General features: G+C 36.5%; 1 protein-coding gene across 1 annotated transcript in view; it reads left to right on the forward strand.

The window, feature by feature from the left end:
- LOC104276782 (gamma-sarcoglycan-like) overlaps nucleotides 1–10,294 on the forward strand; it is a gene marked incomplete at its 3' end in the record, with an annotated part of 38,732 nt that overhangs the window by 17,683 nt on the left and 10,755 nt on the right. Inside the window, exon 2 of the mRNA XM_009873215.1 lies at nucleotides 6,455–6,652. Coding sequence (XP_009871517.1) covers nucleotides 6,458–6,652 — 195 coding nt within the window. The remainder of the gene's footprint in view (nucleotides 1–6,454; nucleotides 6,653–10,294) is intronic.

Consider the following 10,294-nt stretch of genomic DNA (forward strand, 5'->3'; position numbering starts at 1 on the left):
AATGAGTTTCAGAAGCACACAGATATTAGACAAATAATCTTTTTTAATATAGCACTTTATGCTGTGCTGTGACTACCTTTCAGCTACTGCAGTGATACTTAAAATGTGAAAAGCTGTTAATTGTGACTGTGTTGTTATTATTATGTAAATTTGCACTGAGGGGTATGCAAACAGTTATCTAGGCAATATGAATCTCTTTGCCCCGTTTTCCACAAATTTTGTTGGAGAGATCCAGCGCTAGTTTACAGTTCAAACTGTAATGTGCTGTATAATGCACAAATGTCATCAAAACAAGTTTGGGCAAGATTAAATAAAGTTGGAACAAAGGAGAGGTTAAAGGAATTAGAAATTGTCATCTATTCCTGAGAGTGTGAGTTTTCCCTGCCTTTCTGATTTTGTCTTGAAAGCTTTTCCAAGAAACTCCAAGAGTTTCCCTTCTTTTCTATTTCTTTTCTTTAAACATCAGGTTTGCTACAACTATTTTTCCTCTATCAGGAAAACACTCTAGCTGGATTTATTTCCTGTTGGGTCATCAAGTGACTGCTTCTGTCCTCCATGTGCATGCCTGAGTGCCACCAAAGTGTGAAGCCTTAATGTACTTCTTATGTTCATACCACAGAATAATAACTCTCTAGCCCAATGCATTGTATAAAAACAACATTAATTAACATAATGTTTTATGAAGATGCTGTATACAGATCGTAAAAGTAGTTCTCACTTGCCTAAGCTGACAGGTTGTTTTATTTCGGTTTACAGTTTGTTCATAATGGCACATGAGTTTAGTTTAAATGATTAAAATGGTCCTTCCACTGAGCTGTTTTCCTTTGGCACTATCACCTCTTTTCTCCCCACACGTACTGTGAGTTTTCTTGTATGTGTATCATAGAATCATAAAGACCTCTAAGATCAAGCCCAATCATCATCCCAACACCACCATGAGCACTAAATCATGTCCCATAGAGCCACATCTACATGTTTTTTGAACACCTTCAGAGATGATGACTGTCATTTCCCTGGGCAGCCTGTTCCAGTGCTTCACCACTCTTTCAGTAAAGAAATTTTTCATATTATCAAGTCTAAACCTTCCCTGGTGCAACTTGCGTCCATTTCCTCTTTGTCCTATCACTTGTTACTTGCGAAACGAGACCGACCTCCACCTTGTTACAAACTTCTTGTCAGGGATTTGTAACGACCAGTGAGGTCTCCTCTCAGCCTCCTCTTTCCTAGACTAAATCATGTCCCAGTTCCTCAGCCGGTCCTCACAAGACTTGTTCTTCAGACCCTTCACCAGCTTTCTTGCCCTTCTCTGGACCTGCTCCAGTACCTCAGTGTCTTTCTTAAACTGTGGTGCCCAAAACTGGACACAGTACTCAAGCTGTGGCCTCACCAGTGCCAAGTACAGGGGCACAATCACTTCCCTACTCCTGCTGGACACACTGTTTTTGATACAGACCAGGATGCCGTTGGCCTTTTTGGCCACCTGGGTACACTGCTGGCTCCTGTTCAGCCAGCTGTCTACTAAGACCCCCAGGTCCTTTTCTGCCAGGCAACTTTCCAGCCAATCTTTCCCAAGCCTGTAGCGCTGCTGGGGGTTGTTGTGACTCAAGTGCAGGACCTGGCACTCGGTCTGTCTTGTCGAACCTCCTACAATTGGCCTTGACCCATTGATCCAACCTGTCCATGTCTCTCTGCAGAACCTTCCTACCCTTTCTACCCTTGAGCAGATCAACACTTCTGCCCAATAAATATACTTTGTGTAAAGAGTAGAAGCATTGGTGGCTGAAGCTCCTCTTCAAAAGGACATGGATAGTATGAGCATCAATCATAAGATCATAGAATGGCCTAGGCTGGAAGGGGCCTTAGAGATCATTTTAATCTAGCCCCCTGTCTCCAGGGACGCCACCTGTTGACTAGATCAGGCAACACATGGGGACTGAACGGGAATCGAACCCGTGACCTTGGTGTTGTTAGCGCCATGCTCAACTGTCTGAGCTAACCGGCAAATTTCTTTTTGAAACCTAAACAGTTCTTCTTAACTCTGATGTGAAAAAGTTCTTTTGAGCGCTAAGCTTTTTGTCTTTTTGCTGAAAATCCCCAAACAGTTGAAAACAGTCCAAAACCATAAAATACTACTAATTACATAATTATTAATGGAATTATAGTTGATTATTAATATTAAACAACTGAATAATTACATAAGTTAATGCTTTCTAATAGTACATCTTTGCTAGTTAATTTATGACAATGTAACAAGATACTCAAGTAAAAGTTCTGAACTGTACATTAAGGAGAATTTTATTTACATTCAAGAAAATAAGAGCCATTTATGAACAAAAAAGGTGAAAACATACTTTTACATTTGAAATAAACTGAGGTTTTTTACATTAATTCAAATAGTATTATGTCTTCAGTAATTCCTACAGATAGATAATTCCTGAAAAGAGTCCCCGTAACAAGCTTCTGCTCAAGCTTGCTTTCCCAAGCAGGCTTACTGATTAGTTTGCAAATTCCTTCTTCAAAACACAGCTGTCTTAACTGAATATGCCAAAGCTATCAGAATAGCTTTTTGAACTTGATGCCCAAACTAACGTAAATCCAACAGTACCATTATTAATGGGCAGTTTTTCTATATGTAGGTATTAATATAAAAATCTCCTGGACCTCTAAATCATACAAATCACGCCAGTCTCCAGGTCTTGCATGGAGAAAGGTGGAATGGATCAAAGGAAATGTTCTGTCATGGTTTTGTATTTATAGAGGGCAGCTTTATTAATACAATGTAAAGAATATACAGCTCTTTCATCAACAAGTCATATGTGTATTTATATAGGGATGAATTTCATACATTATGTGCAGCATTTACAAGCAATATCCGAACATATGAGAAAATCTCACACAGTTAAAGTATCTGCAGTGTATAAGTAATTGATATCTATCATTCAAAATCTATGACAAATCTTTCTGGCACCTAATTAGAATTCAGTATCTGTTTTAAATCAGCAAATGGGCAAGAAGTAGTAAGTATCTATTGTTTTCCTTCTCTGAGTCTCTCTTGAATCCTGGCAAACTTCACCAACCAGCTATGAGATCTGTCTGTGAGGCTTTCCTTTCAGCTCAGCTTCCCAAACCACCCCAAACCTGCAAAAGAATTTCTAACTAAATTTTCTAGGCAGGTCTGACATTATTCTCCTATGTGATTTCAGCTCATGAACGTATATGGAAGTTGATTCTTCCAGAGGAAATAATCCAACAGTATCAATTCTTAAAGGATTTCCCATGTAATTTCTTGGCACTGGGCCACTAATGGTCTTAAAAGTCGTGAAATATTATATTAAATAGAGAAAATCAGTCCTTTTCAAAGCAGTTAGTTGTCTAGGCCAGCATTACCCATTTGCTAGGACCAAAGCAGTTTTTGGCTCAAGAATGACGGAACTGTTTTCTGTTAGGATAAAATAATTTGTGGAGGGAACAGTGCTCTGCTGAGAGAAGGCCCCTGTGGAATTTCTGAAGGACTGAAAGTGATCACAGAATTCATAGCTTTTTGGTGAAATGCATAATGGATTTTGACCTCACCTCATTAAACAGCAGTACATAATGCATTACTTATCAAACCCTCAACTCACACAGTAAACAGGATAAAAAAGGAATGGAGAACAGAAATCAAAAGAATTCTGTCTTCTTGTTCAATTACATGTTTCTGGTAATCATCCTGCTTGGAATTAATTTGACAAAATGCATATGTCTAAACTGTGTAGGTATGTACATATGAGAAATCCATCCCAGGCTCTCTTTATTTCTCTTTTTATGGAGAGAAATTAAACACATTTAAGGTGCGATTCACTGGATGTCTAAAACATACATCTAAAACACATCAGATAAATAATTCCTAGCAGGGCTGGGCTTATCTCCGTTGACCATAAAGAGAGTCTAGATTAACTGGCTCAGATACTGAAGGCAAGATTGTTGGTGCTGTAACCCTGTAACATGAATCTCAACCTCAGAGACCACTATGATGAGGCTGACATTAAAATGTGAAGATCTGAGAATTAATTTTCTCTTTACAAATGGTGTTTCTATGACAAAATTTACCTTGAAGGTGTAGCAAACAGCAACACAAGGAACAGGCAAAGCATAGATACCACAGCTAGAGATTTGTTGTTGAAAGCTCAGCTAACTTCATGAGACTGTGTAGTCTTTGAAGAACAGTCCATTTTCCACAGCCATATTGAAATAACCTTTTAGATGTTCTTAGACGTGGATTTTGTCTCCTAAAAAAACCACAGAAAAACCAATCTGTCTTGTGAAGGTGGCTTCTGTTACTATAGAAATTTCTGTAGCTGTTATCTATCTTATTTCTTGTTATACTGACACTTAACAAGTATGTGTAATTAAGGAAGCAGTAAGAAACTTGGATCTTACCCTATGTTAGGGTATTAGATATTTGTACTATACCTGAGCAAGAACTGCACATTTTATTTCTCAGTTTGTCTGTTGGTGTCACCAGGTGACAGTTACGGCATCCTGTTCTGTAGGTTACAGTGTTCATTTTTTTCCTAAGCATTTTCTGAAACTCATTTATGTATAAATGTCCCAATTGGTCTTATTTGGCAGAGTCTGGTAAAGTAGGTTTAAGATAAAGGGCAACGTCTGTGTAAGTGGTAAGCTATGTAATACAATGATTCGCAGGAGAATAGCAAAGAAGAATAGTAGCAACTATATAAACTGTGCCTTATAATCAGCAATAGGTGCTTTAGTAATAGAGAGAACTGAAAAATATAATCTGATATTTTAAATGAATGTGTTTCATGTGGTGAATATTAAGTAATCTTTTGTAAATCTACAACTCTTTGCAATAATGTTGAGCCAAGTTATTTCAGAATCTGTGATTTTCCACTAATAAATCATTACACCATTTTCAATTCTTTCAGCAGATGAAAAGATTTATATGCATAGAATCATGAGCAACTGAGACTGATAACAGCAAAAAATTAATTAATGTCCCATCATGGTGTTAGCACAGGTACATTCTGAACTGCTGCTGAAGTCTCATTTTTAAATACATATAAGCAAGAAATTCAAAGAGTTTTGAATGGAAGTGCAGAAATAAGAGGAATATTGCATATGACAGGACATGAACTCCTGCTCAGTTGTAAACTTATATTGCATTCTCTAAGTTGTTGATAGGAAGCTATGGGATCAAAAGATGACATCTTTCTAAAGATAAGACTTAGAACTGAGAGCCACGAGCCTGTTACAGACACAAGATAGTTCTGCAGGACACCTGAAATGAGTTTCTTTAATGGCTTAGAGTAATTCAGCAGCTGAGCAAGGATATAATTTAATCACATTTTGAAAGCTATGTGACGAGAGCACAGTGATCCCATTCCCAGGAGTAAATTCAGAATTGAGAGGAGATCTTGTGTGAAACCTGTGTGATGGCACTCTCCTTTGGGAACATTATATTGTAGTATAGCTGACTAGTTTTTGGATGTAAGATGCCTATGGATATACCTGGCTCGTGGGAAGTGCTTGTAATACTCATTTTCTTTTTGACATCCATGGTTGGGTTTGGGGTTTTTGGTTTTGTATTGGTGGAAATGAGACAGATGTTGCCTAGTGTTGTTCTTCAGCTGCTGAGATTTTTTTCTCTTGGCTGAAGTAGTAAGCTTTAATGTATAGTTTGAATTCTTTGTGATCTCTGTGCTGTAAAGGTAGAAGTTAGTGAATATCATCATGTTTTCAGGAAATGCAACCTGTCAAGTTTTGTTTAAATTCAAAGAATACTTCTTTAAGAACTGTAATATAGAGCGAAAGAAGTTGTTTAAACCTGGTAATGTTTTTATTGATAACATATCTTTTAATATGAATATCTGATAAATTGAGAAATCATTATTTCCTTTACACTATTAAGAACTATTTCATGTCTTTAAATATAGATTGTGAAGCTTAACATATCTTGGCACTCCAGTAATACACAGTTATTACATTTTATTACTGAACTAAGGAAAGAATATGTCAAAATGTTTTTAAACCTGTGCTTGCAAGATGCCGTTACCACTTCTAGCTGTTTTTACAGTTTAATAATAGGGGGTTTTGTGAGCCGCAGATTGTCGTATGTTCCTATGAAATATTTTGTGATGGAACAAGTAGCATATTATGAAAAATGGGAGAAAAAATGTTGCTGTTCTTTATAGAATAAAATAAATTCAAGCCTTCTGAAATGGCAAGTGATGCAGTTCATATATTAAAACGTCACATCACGTGTACTAAAAAATAAGATATAAGTGTAATTTAAAAGGGATGTGATAAAAATGCTTTCCAGGTAAAAAGTCATTAGAGTTTCTAGTTTCTAGTAACTTGCATTTACAAATATGTCCTTGTATTTTCCTTGGAGGTTTATATATATTTTGAATTTAACTTAAACTAAGCAGTCCTTTTTCTTTTCTTTACATAGCAGATGGTACGTGAACAATACACTACAACAACACCAGGCACTAGCCTAGAGAGGCCGAAGAATGAATATGTCTACAAAATTGGAATTTATGGCTGGAGAAAGCGTTGCCTATACCTGTTTGTTCTCCTCCTGCTTATCATCCTAGTTGTGAATTTTTCTTTGACAATCTGGATTCTTAAAGTGATGTGGTTTTCCCCAGTAAGTGATGTCTTTAATTTTCTGGTTTTTTCATATTCTCTTCTCTTCCCTGCCTCACCACTTCAGTTATGTTGCATGTACATAAACTTCTCTGTATGAAATAGATGGTTCTTTTTTCTTCTTTCTTTACTGTAATTTGTAATTAATTTGAAAGTATATAAGGAATACCTAACTTTGAACTTTGTAATCTGTAGTTTTTGTAGTGGTAATAATCTTTAAAATACTGAGGTTGTTGATACCTCATACTGAGGTGAATTCTAAGCATTCTAAGAGAATGTATGTTACTGCTGTCTCATAGTCCCTGTTTAGTTTATATTTTATAAATGTGCTTGCTCTTATTTTATCTTATATGGAGTTCCTTAGCATTAAAATACTGCTGACAGTTGCTGTTGTTTCATAGCTTCCTTCTCCTATTCGTCAGCATCCAAAATTTAACGATTTATTTTCGCAATTAATTACAGCTCAGAGGTAATTATTATGACTGTGTGCTTGAGGCTAAGCAGCTATATTATTTGGGAATAAATTTAATAACTTTCCACTGTCATATATTTTAATATTTATAATGTAATTTTACATGTGGTAGATTAAAGGGTAACTTTCAGAAGTCTGCAAGATGTAGCTTTAGTCAGAATGCAATAAAATGCATCAGTGAATATTGAAGCTAAGCTAATCTATTCCTAACATGCAGTCATGATACAGAGATTGTTTGAATAGACTTGTTACAAGAAAAAACGTAATAGTAGATTCCTACAGCTCCATCTTTGCTACTTGTATTAAAGTTCACGTTGTCTATCATTATGCCTCTGTCACTAAATGAAGGCCATTTTGCCTTCATAGAAACATTTTTGTACTCTTCATTCTCTCTCTTAGGTTAATTATAGGTCCTACTTGCTAATATAGTTACTAATGCTTGAATTTCTGTCAAGTTTCTTCCCCCACATAAATTCTTTTCGGCGCTGTTACTGTCATGAATTACAATGCAGGACATCTTAGATCACATATAATTTTTCTGTTTCACAGTTCACATAGAAGAGGTGCACTTAGTGACTGCACATCATGAATCACAGAGAACATGGATAACTAAACACTGTTTTCTCTGTGGCTCAGTTTTACAGTTTTAAGGATTTTTTCAAATTATTTTTTGTTGATTTGGTTTCTTTCTATTGACCTGTATATTTCTTCTCTAATACCAGTTAGACTGAAAAAATAACATCCAGAGAAGTGCTACTAGCCTCTAGGAAAGGGTGTAGACATCAACCGCATGTAGAAAGTCTGGAAATATATTTGAAGCATCATAATCCTTTCCTGTGTCTGAGGAAATACCATTTGTAAAGAAGGACTGTAACAGTCACAGAAATTAAAAATGCTATCATCAAACTGTTTTCCAGATGGAATTTGGAAGTGTTTATGCCTCCAAGATTTTGGTTATTGCTTAAAAAAGAGAGATAACAATATATTCTCAGAAATAGATTCTTATGGTTCTTGAGTTCCAAGCTTGACAAGTATTTGCTGTTTAAGAAATCAGTTGATATCTAAGTAAACATTCCCATTATTGGGAAGAATTTAAAAGTAATCATGAAATACTGCCCTATGCAGTTATCAGTTATTTGGCAAATGTTATTCTGTAATCTGTGACAATACTGTTTGGATTTATTAATTATATGTTCTACACACTGATCTAGTTGAGAGGCATCCCTGCCCATGACAGGGAGGTTGGACTAGATGATCTCTAAGGTCCCTTCCAGCCTAGGCCATTCTATGATTCTATGATTGTATGATTCTATACATATATTATTTAGAGAATACACTACTTATTATGTTTAATATTAGTAATAGATACTGTATTTTTAGCTAATACTTTAAAAGCATTCAGATCTAGTTTTTAAAAAAATACATTAAAATTTCATCCTTGTTAACAATATTAGATTATTAATAGCTAATATAATATTAGCAACTGTTCTGTATAAAACAATACAAGAAACAAGTTGTATTCTTACCAAAGGTGATAAACATGTTTGGGAAAAACATGATAAACATTTCAAAGTGCAATTCAGAAGAAGTACTTAAAGAAAACTTTAAACATAGCATGACTGTAGTATGTAGTTTTATTAGGAAAATAGTTCTGCCATATAGTACACGGGGGTGTTGGTGCTTTAGTGATTGACTGGCATAGTTCTATAGCACAGCTCTTTCAGGGGCCTACTGAAAGTTGAAAAAAATTTTCTTTAGACATCAAAGTTTCTTTTACAGGATAAAAATTATTTTCTTTTTCTGTGAAGTGTCCTTATATCTTTCATTATATAAGAACTTACAGTATACACAAGTCATGTGCTATGCCTATTCATAGATTCACAGACTAAAACAATAATAACATTATGAACAGAGCTTCAGCAGGCTCTGGTGTAGAATTAATCCGTGCACACATCTCCTGCCTCAATCTCAAAAAACCAGACAGTGTGATAAATAGTAACATATAAACTAAGCTGATGAAGGAGAATGTGAACCAGACATAGATATGCTGCAAGATGGATAGATTTTAATCTCCTTGTAGGATTTTGGAAGGACGATGAGACTTTTCTAAACTTCATTGTTTGAGAGGCCTTCAGCATTAAATTAACATGACTAAACTGACCAGAATATCATTTTGTTTAGTTAGAGACTCAACAAGAAAGGTCAAGGCTCCCTTGGAACTTGGTCTGGCTAGAGAGGTGAAAGAGAACAAGAAATTTTTCAAATACATCAATGAGAAAAAGAAGAGGAGGAAAAAAGTGGGGTCACTGCTAAATGAGGTGGGAGATACGGTAAAAAGGATGCAGAGATGCCAGAATTGCTGAATGCCTTCTTTGCCTTAGTCTTTACTCCTAAGACCAGTCCCCACAAATACCAGTCACTGGAAGTAAGGGAGCAAAACTGGTGTGAGGATGATTCTTCACTGGTTCATGAGGATTTGGTTGGAGAACTGTTACAAAAACTGAAAATACAAATCCATAGGCCCCAATGGGGTGCATCCATGTGTACTGAGAGAGTTGGCTGAGGACTGGAAAAAGGCTAGTATCACTCCAGTCTTCAAAAAGGGCAAGAAGGAAGACCGTAGCAACTACAAACCAGTCAGCCTAACACTCATCCCTGGAAAGGTGATGGAGCAGCTCATTCTGGAGGCCATCTCTAACAAAATGGAAGAAAATAAGGTTTTCAGGAGTAACCAAAATGGATTTACTTAGGGGAAATCCTGCCTGACTACTCTGATATCCTTCTATGAAGGCATGACCAAATGGGCTGATGAAGGGAGAGCAGTGGATGTCATATACCTTGACTTCAGTAAGGCTTTTGATACTGTCCTCCATAACATCCTCATAGGAAGACTCAAGAAATGTGGGATAGATGATTGGACTGTGAGGTGGATTGCAAACGGACTCAGGAATAGAGTTCATAGGGTTGTGATCAGTGGCACAGACTGGAGGCCTGTAGCCAGTGGTGTTCCCCAGGGATAAGTGCTGGGTCCAGTTTTGTTCAATAATTTCATCAATGACCTGGATGAGGGGACAGAGTGCACCCTCAGCAAGTTCACTGGTGACACAAAACTGGGCGAGGGCTGTGGATTGGAAATTTTCTGAAGTTCTAAATGTATTCCAGCAGAAATTG

The sequence above is a fragment of the Apaloderma vittatum genome, unplaced genomic scaffold (genome assembly GCF_000703405.1).
Source record: "Apaloderma vittatum isolate BGI_N311 unplaced genomic scaffold, ASM70340v1 scaffold4790, whole genome shotgun sequence".
NCBI classification, from domain to species: Eukaryota; Metazoa; Chordata; class Aves; order Trogoniformes; family Trogonidae; genus Apaloderma; species Apaloderma vittatum.